The 20,811-nt window shown below is 50.6% G+C and overlaps 1 protein-coding gene across 1 annotated transcript; it reads right to left on the reverse strand.

Moving 5' to 3' along the window:
- Positions 1 to 132: 132 nt before the first annotated feature.
- SORD (sorbitol dehydrogenase) lies at positions 133 to 20,026 on the reverse strand. The gene is made up of 9 exons (XM_027698034.1): positions 19,917 to 20,026; positions 16,011 to 16,044; positions 15,120 to 15,284; positions 13,292 to 13,451; positions 10,610 to 10,728; positions 10,294 to 10,359; positions 2,988 to 3,163; positions 2,047 to 2,168; positions 133 to 1,281 (listed from the first exon to the last, which is right to left on the reverse strand). Exons 1-9 carry the CDS (start codon positions 19,977 to 19,979, stop codon positions 1,116 to 1,118), a joined length of 1,071 nt encoding a protein of 356 aa, XP_027553835.1. The 5' UTR covers positions 19,980 to 20,026; the 3' UTR covers positions 133 to 1,115.
- Positions 20,027 to 20,811: the final 785 nt, after the last annotated feature.

A 20,811-nucleotide genomic window follows, 5' to 3' on the forward strand; every position in this document is an offset into this window, starting at 1 on the left:
GAGGTCTCACAGTCTTGCAACACCGAGCTCAACCTGCAGCCCCTGGCAAGGCCCAGGTCTGCACAGTCACCAAGGCCCAAAGTCAGAAACTCCTCCAACACTGTCACCCCACACTTTAAGGGACACACCAGGTAGGTCTCAGGTAGGCAGCATTTATTGAGGAAAGTTCAGTACCGGACCAAGGAAGGAACTGATCTCTCAGTACTAAAATTAACGACTGTAATCAAAGATTAGATTTTATCTGCAACCTGCTACCTCATTAGTACGTTGTTCATGGCTCACAAACTCAGCAGGAAGGCTCGATATTCCCAAAAAGTTATGATTTGTTCACAGTGGTAAAACCTTTGAATGATGCTGTCCCCTTATGGCTCCCCTGCGCTTCCCTCCATGCTAAAAGCAGCTGTATCCTCCAACAGCAGCCCCTCCCTGGGAACCACATAAGGACAAGGCCCTCAGCAGTCCCAGTTTCCCAGCCTGAAGTGGTCCCACAAGGAGCTGCTGGGGGGTGACACAGCAGATGTGGTCCCAGCTGGCCTCCAGCTTCACAAAAGCCCTGGGCTCTGAGCTTTGGGATATTTGCAAAGAGCATGGAGAGAATGATCTGAATGTGCCGGTGCTTCCCATGGAGGGGGGATGGCCAGGCTTTGTTCCACAGGCTGTACAATCCCTAAGCATCCCTGAGGGAAGGTGCAATGGGAAGGGGGAATATTCACACAGGGCTATCTCACATCCAGGGATTGTCATGCAGGAAGAGCTGCAGCTGGGGCAGTGCAGGGTGGAAAGGTGGAGTGCCAACACCTCCCCCAGCACAGAGGCATCAGGCCAGGCTCTGCTGGGGGGCTGCTGGAGAAGAGCCAACTGTGAAAACCCTCATTTCTAACCCAACATTTTGATTCAAACTATTGATTGTCCATTTGTAGCTACCTGTTAGTGCTCTAATGGTGTATCCCAGTGCCACTCACCCTCATCACCGTTTGATTTTCTAGTTACAAGAAGCAGCTGTGCAAGGTGACTGCAAACATGCAACAGCCCCACATCAGCCTCCTTCCTGCAGCCTCATCCTGCGCATCCCAGGCTGCTGGTGCAGTGGGGTGAGGGCTGGGCACTGCAGCAGCTCAGGGACTCTGGTCAGTGGGGTCACACTTCAGCATGACTTTGACCCCCTCACCCCTCTTGGTGGTCTCAAACGCCTCCAGAGCCTTCTCCAGGGGGAAGCGGTGCGTAACCAAGGGCTTGACGTTGATCCGCTTGGATGCGAGCAGAGCGATGGCCACGGGCCACCTGCAAGGGAAACAGCAGGGGATGAGAGCAAGCACTGCTTTGGAGCCCAGGGAAAGAGCAGGGAGGAGCCTGATTCATTGCAGTTATTTCCTTAGCCCAGGCAGCCGAGGGGACTTTTGCCTGCAAAGGATCTTCTGGAGAGGGAATCTCAAGCATCCAGCATGGGAGATGGGACAAGCCAACTGAGCTGGGCTGTTGAGCACTGAGGAGGCAGGCTCTGCTTCCCAGACAGTTGGCTGAGTAGGAAGCAAGTGAAAATCAAGGAAACAACTTCTTTAGAAGCATGGAATGAAAACCAAACTGCCATGCTCTGCTCTCCCCTCACCTGGCCTCCTCGCTTGCACACTGACCACTGTGGAGCGCAAACTCATGGACTCAGTGCAGGAGAGGAAAGGAAAAGCCTCAGTCAGCTTCCAGCCTCTTCAATTGGATTGTATCACTGCTCCTCTTAGAATCATAGAATCACTGAGGTTGGAAAAGACCTCCAAAGATCATCAAGTCCAACCACAATCATGGAGTCCAATCAGGAATGGGCCAAGTTAGAGGAATAGGGATACAAAGGAGTGCAGCACCCGATCTAATTCCCAAATTACCTACTTAAAAACATTTCTCATTTTAAGACAGAGCTTGACAACATCCCATAAATTCTTCCTGGAGAGCTACAGATCAAGCAAAGATTCTTGCTCCACTGGTAAGAAACTATAGCTCTGAATAATTCTAAAGACAGGTTTAGAGACGCATGAGCCCCCCCTGCACGAGACTCACGTGTTGCAGTAGCGGAATATCCCCCGGATATCCACCTCCCGCACAGCAGCATTCACAATGGGCACTGTCACCATCTCAGGCCCCAGCCCCACCAGCACCAAGATCCCACCAGAACGAGTGGCCTGGAGAGCAAAAACACAAACATGTTACACTTTGCAGAATGCAGTTGCTGGAGCCCGTGCAGGGTCTGTCAAAAATAAAGGCACACTTTGTGGCTGCAGTGAATGATGGAGAGGCCAGGGGAGAGGCAGGATGCTGTCAGGAGCCTGTAAGAGTGAAACACACAGTATTCAAGGCTAAAAATGCCATCTTTTGAAAATCCCCGAAGGATTCTGGTATCTAAATCTCATTCTGAAAAATGGCTGGCATTTAGGACTACAAAGAGTATTTTGGGATTTCAATAGGGAAGATTTAAAACTAAGCCTGGTACTTCACTGGAATTTCTCTTTTTGCCACTTGTCCTATTCCCCTCCTTGTTTTTCCCTGTGAAACTCCCCACTACCTTCGCCCCATCCTCTTCTTAGTATGTTCGTGGCAGCAGAACATCCCTTCCTTAACTGCTTCCTTCACCTGCTGGAATTAATTTTCTTGATTATTCTCCTTATTTGGACGTAACTTCAACTTAACAGAAGGTGATGTCCTGCTCATACCAGCTCCCTGACACTGCTGCACAGCCATGCTTGGGTTTTGGGGTCTTATTGGGGTCTCTTTGGGAAGTGGTTTAGCACCTGAGCATCAAATTAATTGCCAATTATCCCCATGCCAACGTTAACTCTTTAATTGCCTCTCTTCTTCTGCTGTCTAATGAGCACCTTCTCTCCCCACACCAAGCCCAGTGAAATTAAGCACAGTGAGAGTGAAATAACTCATTCACTGCAGCATCCCAGATAAAACCAGACCAATGTCATCCCTGCTCTGTCTTGGGGACAAATGGTACTCACATAAATGCCAGTCTGGATGCAGGCCTGCACCCCTGTGCACTCCACGGTGATGTCGGGCATGCAGCCAAGGACACCTTCCACTTTGGAGGCCACCTCCTGCGGGGTCTCGTTCTTCACCTGAATGGTAAAATCTGCCCCCACCTCCTTGGCCTTTTGCAGGCGAGAGGCAGATAAATCTGGGGAAAAGCAAACCAAGTCAAGAGCTGGAGCACTGCATGAAACAGAAGGAGAGGAGCAACCTGAGCCTGGAAACTGCTTCCTACATGTGTGCACAGGGCAGCACAACCAAGAGAGGGAAGGGTCTGTGTTCACTGCTTCTGGGCAGGCAGAGAAGGATCATGGAATCACAGACTAGTTTGGGTTGGAAGGGACCTTAAAGCAAATCCAGTTCCCCCCCATAGTGGACACCTTCCACTATCCCAGGTTGCTCCAAACCCAATCCAACCTGGCCTTCAACACTTCCAGGGACAGGGCAGCCACAGCTTCTCTGGACAACCTGTGCCACAGGGCCTCCCTACTCTCACCGGGAAGAATTCTTTCCCAATATCCATCTAACCATCCCTCTGGCAATGGGAAGCCAATTGCCCCCTGTCCTGTCACTCTGGACCCTTGGTCAAAGTCCCTCTCCAGCTCTCTTGGAGCCCCTTTAGCACTGGAAGGGCCTCTGAGGTCTCCCCGGAGCCTTCTCTTCTCCAGGCTGAACAGCCTGAGCTCTCCCAGCCTGGCTCCAGAGCAGAAGGGCTCCAGCCCTCCCACTTGACCATCCTCATGCCCCTCCTCTGGACTTCCTCTAACAGGTCCACATCTTTCTCGTCCTGGGTAGCCCCAGATGATGAGGATGATGAAGGATGAGGAGTGAGGACAACTTTAAGATACGGGAGATGCCAAAGGCTCTCCAGCTGCAGAAGAGGGTGTGCTTCAAAGAGACTAAAGCACAAACCCACAGATGAAACTCACACTATACAGAGCAATGTCCAAGTGAAGGAACAGATGCCACCACTAGACTGGAGGAGTGACTTCTAAAATGATCATTTTGTAGTTGTCCCAGTTTCTCTTTGGTACTGCATGAACACCAGTAGTGCCAAGACAAACTAGAAGGCCAAGCTTAACTCCCAAGGGCATGGGCAGAGATACCACAAGAAGGAACCAGAGCAGGAACTGCCATGGCTGAGTTGTCATGGTTGCCATGGTTGCTGCCCCAACACTGCAGAGCACAGTAACCTCAATGCAGGCAAAGGCAAAAGGCAGCAGGAGGCCAGGACAGACAGGGCACTTGCTCCAGAGCAGGCTGTGACCTACCTAAATCTGCCTCTGGCTCCGGCTGCACTGCCCGGTGTCTCTTTGGCAATGACCTGATGAAGCAGCTTCACTAGTTCGGGCAGGACCTTCATCCACTAGAGAAATGGACTGTAAGAAACCCTGTTACACACCTACTCAGTGAGTTAGCCCAGGGAAGAGTCCACAATGAGGCAAAAAACCACCACTCTTGCATTTTCCTTCCCTGGCTCTTCACATTATTTACTCCCACCCTCAAGGACGCTTCCCAAGGGGCATGAACCAGGGGCAAGGTTGCTCTGACCTTGCTCCTTGATGGCCCAGAAATCACCTGGGTATGGACAGCACAGCACCAAGAAGCCTTTTCACAGGAGACTTTGGGCTCAGAGGATCATTAATGTGGCAGCAGATGAGAGCAGACCACGAGGTCTCTGAGGGTTTCCTCAGTGAACTCTCAGCTGGTGCTCCTGGCTGAGTGAACTGCAGAAAGCATCAATTGTCAACACTACATGTCCCTGCTGTCACAGACATCTCCCGCTCCTTTACCCTCCTGGTAACAGCACTGGAGACTGCTGAGCGTCTCTCAGACAGTTTCTGTCACAGGTGAACGAACAGACAAGCCCATAATATAAAAAGGGAGTGGATCTGGTAATAGGGTGGACTTCAGACACCCCATTAACACAGAGCAACAAAGCTGGTGATGATAAACATCTGTGAGGGCATGGCTCAATTCCAGTACTCTGTCCTGAGGGTTCTTGACAGCACTGTAAATACCCTCTGAAGATCCACAGGATGGTTTGTACCATGGAGCAGGCTGCCCTGTCGGGTAGCCACACTGTCTCTGCTCTTCCACATCCCATGGAAGGAAGCCACCCATCCCTCTGCAGGCACCACTGGTGACCAGGACATCTCTGGAGATAAGGAGGTGAACAGCTAAGGAGAAGAGCAGCATTTCCCAGGCCAACAACCTTTTTGCCCTGCACTAAAGCAGTAGTCTACAGGGGTCTGCAGGCTGGCACTGGAAAAGATGGCTGAATCGAGAGCTGTAACAGCCAAGATTTCCTAGACCCAAAACTGAGGGGTGAACAGTGTCTCCTCCCAGTGGTCCTGAGCTTGAAGACTCAGAAAATGATGCCTTTGCCACAAGCACACTCCTCTCCAGGACACACAGCAAGGAGCAAAACACCCCTCTCACCAGGACACAGTCTTCAGAGAAGTCAGAGATAGGATGGGGTGAAAATATCAAGGGAAAAGGGAAGGAGGATGAGGCCAGTGCTCTGACATGAGCCGCTCTGACTCGGCCACGTGCTGGGAGGGAGCTGGGCCAGAGGCTCTGCCTGCCCATCACACAGGGAACAGGATGGGACTCACTGGCAGAGCAGGTGATGGACAAGACCCTACGGGCAGTGGGAGGGCTTGGGATGCCAGGTGTGGCCACACCCACTGAGATGAGCACCCAGAAGAGATGTGGAGGGAGTTTCGAGAAGGGATAACAAAGGGTAATGAAATGTAGATGAAAGAGGAAAAGCTAAGGCTGAAAAGTAAGGGCAGCATCACCCTGGAAGCCTCAATGTGGGCTCTCATTCCTGTGGCTGCAGGAGGATTAGTCAGCTCTGTCCCTCCCAAGCTCTGGGCATTGGGCTCCAGGCCATGTGTATGGTCATGCTTGACTCCAGCTGAGCTGCACTCAGAGACCTCCTGTGCCCCAAGAGCGTGGGCAGGGACTTTCGGAGGCACCTGAAGTGATAAGAAACACTTCTGCCCAGCACGGTTGTTGTATCCCAAATCTGTGTATGCCAAGGAGACCACGGGGCTCAACAGTGCTCCCAGCAGTGGACCCAACTCCCCGTGAAGTTTGGTCTCACAACACCAGCTCACAGCAGACACAGCTGGACTCAGCCATTTTTAGTATCTGCCGAGTGACTAAGGTATTTTAAATGGTCTCTCTGGCAGAAATAATCGAGAGGCTTTGTCCTGGAGTGACAAGACAGCCAGTGTGTTTCAAAGTGGCCACAAAAATCACTCTCCGGCAGCAAAAAAAGCCCCCCCACCCCCACCGTTGCTGTAGTTGGCCTCTGGTTTGCTGACCTGCTCAGGAAGGAAGTCCTGGCTCAGAGAGGCACATGGGACATGGTAGCAAATACCATCAGCCCTGCTCAGGGCTGCAATAATATCCCTGGCCTAAGTGAATCAGCATGAAGCACTTCCTGAAGCAGACAGATCTGCAGGTTTCTGGTTTGTTCGGAGCTCCAGACACTTGTGAGTCTTGGGAGGGACCAAGTCGTTTGAATTTCAAACCTTACTGAGGCCAAACCCCCCACAAGTCTTGCGAAAATGGTCCATTATACAATTACAGGGTTGCATCTTGCCTCTAGTCAGAAATCTGTTTTCACTTCCTGGCCACTGGAGCTAATTAAAATTTTGGCTGCCAGAACAAGAGTAGTCCTATGTCTCTGCTTCCAAATAAGTTATCAAATTACCTTTAAGCTTCTCATGATGGTTTATGAGCCAATTTGACAGGTAAATATTCTTGAAGCTCTCACACTTTCTGTGTTGATCTTCTTTCTCAAGGGAGATGAGCTCTGGACAGTTATTCATCCTTCCTGACCTTGATTTCCAGGGTTTCCGGAGTCACCGACACCCAGAACTTAAGATTCAGATAGCACAAGAGGAATAATTTCCCTTACATAGGAATTACTAAATGCAGCTTTAGTGACAGACAGAGCAAGGCAAGAGAGCCCAACACTGCCATACAACACCTAAACTGTCCCTTCACTTGATGGGGAGTAAGGCTGAACTTTTATGTGTTTCTAAGGAGAAAAGCAGCTTTTCAGAGCAGCAGCAAGGCAGAAGGACAGGAGAAGGTTGTACATAAATATCAATCACACCCACTCAGCAGTGGAGTGGAGAAAGACACAGACCTTTGTGAAGAGTAGATGAGGACCCAGGAAACAAATTGATCTTCTCACCCAGCTGGAGCCTGCTAAATACATCAATCACTCCAGGTGAGCCAAAGACAGAAGCTATAGGAGATGAGTTCTCCCCAGGCGAGGAAAAAGCTTTTCTAAATATTTCTGTGTTTGTGAGCAGCTTGTCAAAACAAACACAAACATTTAAAGCCTTAAGTGCTGCACAGACAAAGCTCTTCACAGACAAACACATCATAAAAATTCTGGGCAATGAATTCAAAGAATCTGATCGCAAAGTACAAGATGTCCTTTGTGGGCAGACAGGCATCTCACAGGTGTTGGCTCCTAAAGCCGACACAAAAAGCAATTCTCTGAGAAGGGCAGCAAAATCCCAAGGGGCAACGAGCCAAACCAAACCCACTCCTCAGCTCATGCCACACACAAATAATTGACTAGGGACACCACCTCCATGGGTGTCTCTCAATACCTCAGCCAAACCTCTCTTGTGTGGGAGATGTCTACGAGTCACAATCAATATCTAGGCCAGCACACAGAGATAAGAAGGGGCAATTCCATGTATCCAAGCCTACTGACCCTACAAACCAGGCACCAGGAACTTCTTGTGGCCTCTTGGAGTCCTGTGGCACATGATACCCAGAGCAGCTCACCCAGGGCTCCCAGCAGCAGCCTATGGGCAGAGGCAGCAGCAGCCCCCAGAGTTCCAGGGAAGATACACCCAGGCAGGAGTGGGAATGGGGTGACAGGCTGAGCCAGCTGCCTCAGCCCCACCAACCCCTGCCAGCTCACCAAGCCCTTCCCCACCCAGGAACGGGGTCACCCCCAGCCCCTGCACCAGCCCAGCTGGGCAGCAAAGTTCCTCATGTGTGATTCAGGAGCAGAACTGTTTTTCCTGCTACAGCAAACACCATCCACAAACACTTCACAAAATCTGAGGTGTGGACTGATCCCATCCATCAAGCACACACACCTTCAGGGTGAGGCCAGCAGAACTAAAAATGCCCTAGAGTTGGCAGCAAGAGGATTAAGGGAGGAGAAGGCAATAATCTGCCTTGGTTTTTGACCTGAGCTACTACTGAAGGATGTTGCTGCAAAGGCAGGAGGGTGGGACCTGAATTTTATCTCTCAACCCAAAAATGGAAACAGAGTAGTCGAGAGGTCAATTATACACCTGGCCTTAAGCATGGGAGGTGAGTAGCAGCCTTCTGACAGGTCCAGGTTGGGGCTTTGACCCAAAAGCACTGCAGCAACCCTTACTCATTGTCCAGTGGCACCTGTAACTGCTCCTCCTGGCCATCACCACTCAGAAAGATCAGAGAGTCTCAGTGAGAGCTGGAGACACCACTTCCAGGCCCTGCTCAAACCCTAGGTGGAGATTTCAACCAGTGAACATCCTGAGGTTTCTCCAGCTCTCCCTTCTTTTGGGCAAGCTACAGAGAGAGAGACTGAACCCTGGAGGCAGCTGGGCTGGCTTAGCATGGGATAAAAAGGGGAGATGGAACAGCTCTGCAACAACCTGAAGGGCAGCTACAAAGGTGATGAAAACTCATTTCAGCTCTTGCAGATAAGGGTAAATCCCCACAAATGACAGTTTGTGAGTGGACCCCAGAAAATGCTTCTTCGTTAAGAGGTGGTACAAACTTGGAGTAGGTACCTTGAAAGGTGGGATCGCCTTCCTCAGAGGTTTTCCAGATGCAGCTAGACAAAGACATTGCTGTAAGCAGCAGCTGGACCAGAAACCTCAGTTGTGCAAGGAAGGCCCATTTCTGAAATGCAGGGACTCTGAAAAGGCCATTTCAGTCTATGTGGATAACCAGTGGAAAATGAAACCCCCAACAGGAGCAGAAAGAAGGGCAGAGAAAGACAAGTGAGGAGCACAGTGTGGCTGCACACAGAAAAAACTGTGCAAACGCTGCCCAGGCCATCACACAGCACCACCAGAGGAAAAAATAACCTGCTAAGATCAAAGAACCTCCAAGAATAGCCCCAAAGAGGGTATAAAATACATTGTGTTGCCTGGTCTGTGTGCCAGGGTGAACACTAGAACACTAGATATTATGAAGGTCTAAGATAAAGGCACTATAGGGAAGGCAAAACCTGATTCTCAAGGCTTGATTTATAAGCCAGAGCTAAAACACAAAGCTGAGATCAAAAGAGCTCAAAATGGGGAAATAAAAAGAAAACAGCCAGTGATCAGAGGTACCAGAAGCAAGCAAAGCTTCTGAGACTCAGAGCTGACATACAGATGCATTGACTCTTCCAAAATACCAGCTCAAAGTCTGAAGAAGGTTTCTAGGCCTGATCCACGGACCATTGATTACCTCTTTATTCTGGATTGTTCTCCTTGAGGCTACTCCACCCACACAACTTGTCCATGCTGGGAATCAGGAGTTATGACCCTGGTCCTCTAACCCAGCAGAAGAGTTGCAAACTGCATCTTCTTGGAGATCCCAGTTAGGGCAGAGATCAAAGTCTTGTCCCAGGGAACAAGATATTTAGCAGGATTCCCTCCAGACAGGCACATGCTACTACTCCAGTCACAAACAGATTTGCCTGGGCTGCCTTCCCCAGCAGTAAACTTGAAGGAATAATTTGGAATTAGTCAAAGTGCTGGAGCATATCCAGAGAAGGAAACAGAGCCAGGGAAGGGTCTGGAGCACCAGGAGCAGCTGAGGCAGCTGGGAGGCTCAGCCTGGAGAAAAAGGGGCTCAGGAGGGACTTTCTCACTCTCTACAACTCCCTGACAGAAGGGTGGAGCCAGGTGGGGGTGGGCTCTGCTCCCAGGAAACAAGGGACAGGATGAGAGGAAAGGGCCTCAAGTTGTGCCAGGGGAGGGTTAGGTTGTATATTAGGGAAAAATGTCTTCCCTGGAAGGGTGGTCAGGTATTGGAACAGGCTGCCCAGGGAAGTGGTGGGATCACCAGCCCTGGAAGTGTTCAGAAAACATGTGGATGTGGCACTTATGGACACGGTTGGGCTTGGCAGTGCTTGGTTAATGGTTGGGCTCAATGATCTAAGAGGTCTTTTCCAACCTTAATGATTCTGTGATTCTGTGAAAGTGTTGTATCATGGGAAATAGGCACACAAGGGATACAAGGACTTACCTGTGACCACCACAGCAGATGCACCCATCATCTTAGCAACAATCACATTAACGAGGCCAATTGGTCCTGGGTACAAGGGGGTGAAAGAGAACATGTACCACTGCCAGGCAGCACCAGCCACAGGCTCTGAACACTGAACCCAGAGCCCTGTGTTTTCCTGAGTTAAAGGAGGCTCTGGCAGCCTCAAGGTCCCCCTTGGCAACCCTGGAGCTGTGCCATGACCCCCACAGACAGCAGAGCCCGGGAGCTCAAACTGAGCCCTGCCCATCCCCTCCCAGCAGACAGGGAACCAAAGGACTGAATGTGTTCACCATACCAGAGCCAGACACGAAGACTTTGCTTCCCAGAGTGACTCCTGCTCTTCTACAGGCATGGATTCCCACTGACAGGGGCTCGATAAGGGCTCCTTCTTCAAAGGTGACGTTATCTGGAAGCCTGCAAGAATGGGACACAAGCAACAGTCTCCAAAAAGGTTTATGAGGGTGATAAGGAAAGCCATGACACTCGAAGACCAAACATGGGTGTAAATCACAGCGGCAAAACCCACTCTCACCCTTGGTGAGAGAAATGCCAGGCTGGAATGTGTTTCAAGAAGTTCTATTGCCTGTTTTTCTCCTCTGAAGCAGCATCAAGTGCACCTAAACCAGTGAGGTTTGCCCAAGCACCAAACACAGGGACCCACAAACTTCCCCACATCAACTCTCCAGTACTTGATGAGTGAACCCAAGGACTCCTTTGACACTCATTCCCTTTGGAATAAACACCCCAGTTGCATATGCACCACCCCAAGGGCTGCCCTATGGCTGGGACCCACCAGTGAGATCCCAGACCTCTCACCTGGGTTGGATCACTCAGCTCCACACTTCTAGAAAACATCTGGTTGCCAAAGGTGATGCCACCAGGAAAGGCAGCCGGGTCCAGGTCTCCCCATAACACCTGGGACCTGCTCCCCTGATGCACCAAGTGTTTTAAACCAGTGGACTGGTCCCAGCACACACCCTCACAGCAGCCTTTAGACAGAAACAGCCCCGTCACGCAGCCAGTGTGAGTGATGGAAAAAAGCAGAGGGGGGTGAAACCCTTCTGAACTGCTGACAGAATAAATCTCAGCCCCACAACGCTGCCCACCAGGGAGCCACCAACGTGGGCTCCCTCATAGAGGGTGCTGGGAGCTGTACCTGCCAGGAGGGTTTTTCTGACAGCCTTGGGAAGCTCAAGGTCAGATCTCAGCCAGGACAACATGAAGCCAAAGAAACGGAAATTATGGTTGTGGGGAGACAGCTGTAAGATATCTGCATCTCCCTTATCTCCAGGAGGCTTTAAAGGTCTGACTCCAAGGGTTCATCTATCATAGAGTTTGGCATCACGTTTGCTTCTGCTGGATCTGGGCACTGCCCTGTCTATGGGGAGGGCAGGTTCACAGTATGATTCCACCTCCATCAAGTTACTTGGAGCATCCAACAGAGTCTGCTCACCAGCAGGACAGACAATAACTGCCCAAATGTGCAAGAGCCCACTGAGCTCAGCCATCAGCTGTTCCCAGCAAACCTGTGCTGGCAGAGCAGCTTCATGCCAGGGAATCTGCTTGGCATCAGCCAGCCACAGCTCTGCAGATCTGAAACCAGGAGCACCAAGTCCAGGCTTTGCATTTCAAAGCTCAAAAATAAAATAAGATAGCCAAAGTTATATTTACTCAAATTGGAGGAAAAAATGCAAAACTCTGGAAGAAGCCAGCTACAAACCAGCCATATCCTCCCACGCAAAAACTTGTGATGTTGTCAGAAAATGTTATTTTAATACACAGGAAATCAGTGACAGTGGGTCTGGACAGTGAGATGTTATTCCCATCCGGAGCAGCACCTCATCCTGACAGCAGCTGCTTGGGATCTGCTTTGAAAGCTTCCTGCCTTAGGACTCTCAGGAGAAGAGCAGTCAAGTGCCTCCTTCCGACTGCTGCAATCCTGAATGCTCCCTGTGCAGCCATCAAGGATCAATCCCAAGGACCTTCCTGCTCATGGAAGAATCAGCCCTGTACAGACTGGGAAAGAACATGCTGGACAGGTAGAGCAGTCTCAGAGGGGCACTATTTTTAACTGGGCTGGTTTTAACTCCTCGTTAAAGGCACTTATGTGGGTACAACATTGGAGAGGCTTTTTCAGCTTTCCAGAGTGTATGAGGCCCTGGCGCAGGTTGCCCAGGGAAGCTGTGGCTGCCCCATCATCCCTGGAAGTGTTCAAGGCCAGGCTGGATGGGGCTCTGAGCAACCTGAATAAGTGGAAGGTGTCCCTGCCCATGGCAGGGGGATGGAACAAGATGAGCTTTAAGGTCCCTTCCAACACAAATGATTCTGGGATTCTATGATTTGCCAGAGTGTTTAAGCACAGATTTGCTTCTAAGCAAATGTGTCAGTCCTGCCACAACTAATAACATACTCAGGTTTGCTGAACTGGATATGAAAACAGATGTGTAATGCTGGCAGCTTAGTGGGGACACTCAGAGTCACACAAGACAAACAGCTCAGCAGGGCCACTGCTTACTGTTCCTGCTCTGCTCCAAGTGGGATGAGTTTGTTTCAAATGACAGACCAAGGTGTCAGCAGTCACCATGGTGTTTCCTGAAAAGCAGCAGCAAAGCTCAGCTCAAAGAACTAGATAAAGACCTTCAGGCACCAGCCTAAGAAGGCAAGGATATAAAGAGACAGCAGAAAACAAACTAAGAGCGGGGAGCAAATGGGAAAAGGAAAATAATTAAAGGGTAAAGCAGCAGGGACATCCCAGAAGACATGCGAGAAATGTTTATGTCTGGCACCGGAGGGGATAAACTACGCCTGCCTGACAAATCCTTTACAAAGTGGCCGCCATCCAAGCTTAGACGTGTTATTTATGGATCAGAAGGCAACAAAACCTGTTGGGATCATGTAAAGAGTACTCAGAAGGGCCAAGAGGTGATTGCTTCCCCCGGGGAGTGTGTATTTCCCTGAGGAGCGAGCACGGACTAACTTGTAGCAGTAGCTGGCACTGTGCTTGTAGTAGCGGCACAAGTTCCCATCGTCGGGGGGGGTCGCACAGAAGAAGATGGTTGGGGACAGGTTGTAGCGGCCAGTTTTGCAGAACTCATCCATTTCCCTCGGGACGCCCGGCTCGATGGCCACACGGTCACCTGCCAGGGAAAGGCTGTGTCAGTCAGGGACAGGGTGGCACACAGGTATGAGTAGCACCAAAAAACACAGGAACCCTGGAACAAGAGAGGCTTGAGGGACCAGGGCAACCTGGTCTAGTGAAAGGTGTCCCTGCCCATGGCAAAGGGGTGGAATGAGATGAGCTTTAAGGTCCCTTCTAACCCAGGCCAGCCTATGATTCCATGATTATCTAATTGCAATCACAAGGCAATTATGTTTTCTCCATACTAGAGGAAAGAGTGTGACCACAGTACAACTGGCTAGTACACAAGGGACACAAACCAGCCCATTTATTTGGAAAAGGAAGCCAATTGGAGCCAAATCTCTAAGTAAAGCTCCACCAAAGGCTTCCAGCCAGACATAGTGACAAGCAGGAGGATGGACAGAAGCACAGAACCATCTAGGCCACAGCATCACCTCTGAGATGGCCTGGGGGATGTCTGGGGGTGAAAGGAGCAGGACACACACATTCTGAATGCTCTCCCAGCCTCCCAAGCTGTATGTGGTTTGTCTGTATTTAGTAACATTGAACAATTTCTCCTCCTCTTTCCACTGTGTAAACACCTGGTCTGCTACATCTCACTGGATGCTGTACGTGGTTCTGACTGTCCCTTGCTCTTGTATTGGAGGAACTAGAAAACAGGAAAGCTTTGCATGGCCTCTCCCTGCCCTCCATGAGTCCTCAGACATGTGCCACACATCCTTGAGTTGTCTCTCCAGCTCCCAGCTAAAGTTCCTGGCTTAGACGTGTCACAGAGATGCTGCTCCATGTCCTGTCATCTCCTTGTCCTCCTCTGTTCTCACCTCCTTTACATCCCTTTGGAAAGAAGGAGACTGGAACTGCACACAGAATCCAGATGGGCACTGATGTCCTCTGACTGAGTCTCTGTACCCCTCCTAACACTGATTTGCATTTTTCACCATTGCTGAGGCAACACTCCCACGCTCAGTGGCAGAGCCAAAGGTCTCACCCCTCAGCAGTGAGCATTTTAGTTACAAAGCTGGTTTTGTTTCTTCTGTTGTGGACATCACTTTATGTTTACCTGCATGGAATCTCACCTGGATCTTAATGGCACCTCTCAGGTCTCCCTGTAACTCTTGCTGGCTCTCCTGCATCCTCTCCACCCCACCTAAGTTGCTCTCATCAGCAAACTTTGCAAAATTCCCTGCTCAGCCCATTTTCTAGGACATTCAGGAGCGCAGCGAGCAGTGGAGGTCACATCACAAGGCCTGGAGCAGTTGCTCCAGTGACCTCTCTGCACTGCAGGAGGCCTTTTGCTACTTCAAGAACGCACACAGAGAAGAAACATTAACAGCAGGTTGCTGGCAAGAGCAATGTACGTGGTTTCTGAAGTTTTATCGAGCTTCCTTAAAAGGCACCTTGTACTGGCATATGCTCTGCTCTGCATTAAAATACAGCTGGGCAAGCTCAAGATATCCCAGGATAAAGCTACCTAAGGAATATCATACGCCACAGTGGCCAAGCTGGGTGACTAATAGCAGCACAGTGACACTTTGTGAAGGAGAACGTCACGCTGTGACCTCAGAACCCCAGATAAATTTATGTGACCTAAAGAAGCCCAGCCTGCTATGGACATATTTTTGGGAACTGATTAGCAGGAAAACCAAACAGTTTTGGTTGCAGATACCTGGTTTCAGATGAGTCACCCCTGAGCCCACTTTGACGACAGTCCCGGAAGCTTCGTGCCCCAACACCATGGGGTTCTTGACGACAAAATCCCCGATCCGGCCGTGCTGCCAGTAGTGGACGTCGGACCCGCAGATCCCAACGGAATGCATGCGCAGGAGGACCTCTGCCAGAACAGCAGGGAAAGCTCCTTGTAGAAAACTCACCTCCTCAGGCACTGGGAGAGCAGCACGTTGGCTGGCCCTGGGCCCCACAGCAAAGGCCAAGCCAGTATTGACACATCCAGATTTACTGGCATTAAATAAATACACCAGAACAGCACATTCGCACATTCGTGAGCCATGAAATACCAAACTATGCATGTATTCACAAATCAGGAAGGCTTAAAATATGGTAAGACAAAAGCTAATGTCAACAAAAAATATGGTCCACAAAACAGTATGGTTTAAGAGGGGCGTGACTATTGCTGGAGCAGGAATAAAAGAGCAAGTCCATTTAATTTTTCCTTCTCCCTAAGCTGTGATTTCAGCCCTGGAGAGTTAGTGAATCAAATTTCTATCAGCCCATATGCCCACCCTATTAATGTTTAGTCCTGCAATAAGATCATCTGACATATCCCAAGAGCCATTTAATGTGACATACATGAATTGATGGAATAGGAAGCAGAAAAAGCCAGATAAAGGGATGTATCTGTGACTGCTCCAGCTCCTCTTTTCAGCTGGAAAAGCAGTATTATCTGTTTCAACCACACAGCCTTTTTCAGATTATTTTATACTTCCTCTGAAATATTTTATACATATATAAATTTATAATATTGAGGAGTAACAAAAGAGAATGAGAAAACCAAGAGATCAGTAAAGAAAGCAGACAGAAGCATCATCTGTAGACCTACCATTGGGACCCGGTTCTGGGACTGGACGGGTTTCCTATGGACAAAAGGAAAAAAAAACCATTTAGCTGTGTGTACATAGCCCTGGGAATACCTTGTGGAAAGCCAGCCCACGTTAGCTCATGTAAATCCAGAAGCAGATGAGGGGTTTGGTCTGCTCAGTAAGACCCTGCTGTGCAATGAGGAGCTTCCTCTTAAGCGCAGCTCGTTTTCCAGGCTCAGGGGAGGATTATGGGATCCATTCAGAGTGAGTGACTGCCAGCTTGGAAATCCACTCTCCAAACTATTTTGCAGTACGTTTCCCTTCCCTGCCCAAACAAGAGCCACATATTAAACTTCTCTGCCCCAGAGCAGCCTCAAGTTTCAGTTTAATCCTTCATCCCTGAAGGCTGACAAAAAAATCACCTTCTGTGACCGGGAAGATTCTGAACCATCTCTTTCTGTAAAGCCTTAATATTGCAGTGATTATGTTATTATTATAAATAATAGGAAATATTTTTAGTACATAATCAGAGAATCACAAAATGATTTGGGTTAGCAGGGACCTTAAAGATCATCAAGTTCCACCACTTGCCATGGGCAGGGACACCTTCCATTAGACCAGGTTGCTCCAAGCCCCGTCCAACCTGGCCTTCAACACTTCCAGGGATGGCGCAGCCACAGCTTCTCTGGCCAACCCGGGCCAGGACCTCCCCAACCTGTTCCAGTGATACATAATTTATACATAATATTTATGTATAATAATGTGTACACAACAATTGCATAATGATTTATACATAACAATGTATAAATCATCTTTAAACTTTACTGTAAATCCCATTTCGTCATGTCCTCTTGTAATTGCCATGGCACCTCTTTATGGGATGAACAAAGTTAAGAGTTAGAAGAGTTAGAGAGTGGTCACTTGGCCTCAAGTCACCCTTCCACCCAAAAGGTCTGCAGGCATTTTACCTTCACTGAGCTCCCTCAGCTGCATCAAAACCCAAAAGGAATCATCTTATTGGGTTTTACAGCTCCAAGACACTACAATACCCATTGAGCATCCACCTCAACAATGACGTCTCCAAGAAAAGCCCCCCCAAAGTAGTGCCAACAATGAACCTTCAGAATCCATTTGCTGCTCAAATTTTGAAGAGCACTGTTCTGCATTTTAACTAATTAAATACATTCTCAATCCCAGCATATTCCTCAACTCCTACTTTGTACTGTGCCATTCTAAACATCACAGAAAGAGAAACTCTGAAAACACATTGTTTTCATACAATTCAACCAACTGAAATTCTCCACGTTCAGACCTCCTATTCTCCTACCCTTAGTTTCCCTGTAAAGAATTTCTGTGTTTGCCTGGGAGGTTTTGTCACCCTCAGTAGGGTCCCTCTGAAGCTTCTTCCACATCCCAAGGTCACAATTCTATTTCTGACCAACTAGATCCAAATGTTTTCTCCCAAACTGACAAAGGAAATTCTAAAGCTCCTGTCTAAGATCAGCAAGAACCTTTGACAAAGTTAGAAAAAGAAATCAATTAATTATTACAGTACTAATCGTAATAACAGCACCTCAACCATAAAACCATCATCCTGTGACAGCCTTATCTCACCTCTGAGTCAAAGGGACCTTGAGTGTTAAGGCTGTGTAAGATAGTGACCTATCATCAGACCTAGATTAGGATGAAGTTCAGTAATCCTATAGAAGAGCTCCAAGTGGGGCCAATTAGATTCTGAAATAATAAGCCAACTGCCCAGGCAGCTGGGTGAGGGCAGGAGAAGGCCCTGTGAGCCTTTGTGCAAACATATAAGTTTTTCCATCATTGTTGCGTTCTGGGTTCAGGCCTGTATCTGCAATTTTAATATGTGGGGGGTTTGTTTTGTCCCACTGAGGAACACAGCCCAGAGCATTATTTTTAAAAGAGGTCTTTCTCTTACACAGAAAATGCAATAAGCACACAATCTGGTGACACACCAGAGGTACAGACCACAGACTGAACAAAATAGTCCACGGTAAGAGATAAAGCCAACTTCCATCTGAAGATGGGTGTGTGTAAAAAAAAAGAATACTTTTTTTTTTTCAGTAACAGCTCTGCCCAAAAAAACCCAGACACCTTGGTGAGAAGTGAATCCTCCAGCCTGATTTGTAGAAAATAGGAGTGACCAAACCAGAGAACACCAAAGACACGAGTTCTGCTATTGTTTGGTGTTCACTGAGAAGTTCAGAAATGGTGACTAGTAAAGGAAATGCAGCAAATGTTTTCTGTGAAAGGAGACAGGGAAAGACAGGTCATGGTACAAGCATAAAACCAATAAATCCTCAGCAGGCACCAAACAGGAGCCTCTGGCAACCACCCAAGGGCAAGAGGAGAGTCAATAAAAACCAAGTCAATGCATTTTCACATAGTGCAGAGGTCACAGTGACTCTCCCATGGGAAACATGTCCAATAATCAAGAAAGGTGTGAGAATTGCAGGAAAATGGTCTCACCCAGCTTTAGGTATCAATAACAGATAAGTTCAGAGCTCACTGCTGAGACTCCTTCGGTGATCAATGGGTCAATACAGTGAGCACCATCCACATTGTGGCAAAGAAACTTTAGGGAAGCCCAGGAGGATGACACCAAGGGGCTGCCAGTGAGGCAGGGGGGCACTGGTGACCAGCTCCAATGTCAAACATCCCAAGGAAAACTCACACATGTGGGTGTAATACAGTCTAGGGACCAGCAACACAGATGTGATGGAGTCAGTGTCCACCTCACAAATCACAGGAGTTTGAAAACGTTTCTTGAAGTAGAGGGACCACCTCAATCCTCAACCCATTTTATTTCTTATGGTAGTCAGGCTCCAGGCCCAGGCTCTATGTGCTTGTGGTGAAAGTGCAGTTGTGTCAAAGGTGCCTGAGGGCCGCACAGGAACCACCCCCACAGACACCGCTCAGACTCCGGCACGTGCAGCTTGGGCTGGGTGGGAATGGTGAAAAATCACTTCCCTGATAACCACCCTCCAAACAAGGCACTGTGGGTATCCAAAGTCTGTGCGCTCCCAAGAGCCCTCCTGCCAGGACTGTGTGTCCTGCCAATGTTTGCCCATGGAAATCTTCCTTCCCCCATTTGGCACTCGTCAAACTGGCAAACACAGATCCCCAATCAGCGCTGTGATGATTCAGCAGCCAGGAAGAGCCAAGTGTTCACAGTGAGAGAAGCAGAATGAGCCTGAAGTACTTTAAAAGTACAAAATAACCCTCCCAACACACACACACTCCGAGTGAGGGGGTCCTGCAGCACCTGCTCCCTCTGAGACCTCTGTTCTGCTGCTCACCTGGGCTCTGACAGCCCAAAGCAGCTACAACCACCCTCCACCCCTGCTCCCTGGGAGCACTTGTCTCAGCTGTGAAAATGGCTTGTTGGGGGAAAATGGAGATTTTGGGGATTCTGGCTTTCAGGGATACGAGGTTTTGCACTCAAATGGAATTGACAAAGATCTCTTCTAATAGTATTGCACCCTCCTGCTTGCATGAATGGGTGTATCCACGAATTTATTTCTCTGGGCAAGAATGTTTCACCTTCGAGGCACACGAGGGCAGGTGCGTTTTCCTTTCCCTGTACCGCTGTGGGGAGCCCGAAGCTGCCATACAGGGAGCGGGGCTGGGGGCGCCCCAAGCACGGGGCACCCCAGAATTCGGGCGCCTGCGCCCCCCGGGTCATCCCTACCCCCGGGAGTGTGGAAGCCGCTGCCTTTCCCCGCTCGCAGCCCGGCACCGGGGGGGAACCGGAGGGGGAGAACGGGAGGGACCGGGTTGGCCGGACACCCCCGAGTGCGGGGGCTCAGCCCCGAGACCCGCGGGAGCCGCCGCCGGGCCCCCCCCGCCCCGCGGCCCCCCGAGCGCGGCCCCGCTCCCGCCCGGCCCCGCCGATCCGGCCGTACCAGCCGCAGGTCCCCGGCTCGGTGCACGACCACGGCGATGTTCTGCCCCGCCGCCGCCGCCATGGCTCGGACTCGGCGCAGCACCGGGTCCAAGGGCCGCCGCCGGGGGGGCCGCCCCGGCCCCGGCCCCCGCCCCCCGCCGGGACCGGCGCCGCCCCCCGGGCACCGAGCGGGTACGGACGGGACGGCGACACGGACCAGGGACCGACCCCGGCTCCAGGCCCAGCCACAGCCCCAACCCCGGCTCCAGGCCTGGGCTCCAGCCCCTGCTCCAGGCCCTGGCTCCAACACTGAGCTCCAGCCCCAGCCCCAGCCCTGGCTGCAGCCCCAGCTCCAGGCCCCAACCCCAGCTCCAGCCCCAGCTCCAGGCCCCATCCCCAGCTCCTCCAGCTCCAGCCCCAGTTCCTCCAGCTCCAGCCCCAGCTCCAGGCCCCATCCCCAGCTCCACCAGCTGCAGCCCCAGCTCCAGGCCCCAACCCCAGCTCCTCTAGCTCCAGCCCCAGCTCCAGGCCCCAACCCCAGCTCCACCAGCTCCAGCCTCAGCTCCAGGGCCATTCCCAGCTCCAGGACTAGCCCCAGCCCCTGCTCCAGCTCCAGGTCCAGGCCCTGCCCTCAGCTCCAGCCCCTGCTCCAGGCCCTGGCTCCAACCCTGCGTTCCAGCCCTGAGTTCCAGCCCCAGTCCTGCCTGCAGACCCAACTCCAAGCTCCAACCCCAGTTCCTTCACCTCCAGCCCCAGCTCCAGGGTCATTCCCACCTCCAGCTCCAGGGTCATTCCCACCTCCAGCTCCAACTCCAGCCCCAGTCCCTGCTCCAGCTCCAGACCTAGCTCCAGGCCCTGCTCCAGCCCTGACTCCAGGCCCTGGCCCCTGCTACAGCCCCACATCCAGATCCAGC

This window comes from Neopelma chrysocephalum, unplaced genomic scaffold (genome assembly GCF_003984885.1).
Source record: "Neopelma chrysocephalum unplaced genomic scaffold, ASM398488v2 Primary Assembly neopelma1_124, whole genome shotgun sequence".
NCBI lineage: Eukaryota > Metazoa > Chordata > Aves > Passeriformes > Pipridae > Neopelma > Neopelma chrysocephalum.

Bases quoted from the DNA above. Each gene is read 5' to 3' on its own strand.
- SORD (XM_027698034.1), bottom strand. From the start codon at position 19,979: ATGGCGGCGGCGGCGGGGCAGAACATCGCCGTGGTCGTGCACCGAGCC. The intron at 13,452-15,119 runs GTATCTGCAACC...TTTCCCTGGCAG, and splicing joins GGTGACTCATCTGAAACCAG to GTGACCGTGTGGCCATCGAG. The intron at 10,729-13,291 runs GTTAGTCCGTGC...CCATTCTTGCAG, and splicing joins AGTGCCAGCTACTGCTACAA to GCTTCCAGATAACGTCACCT.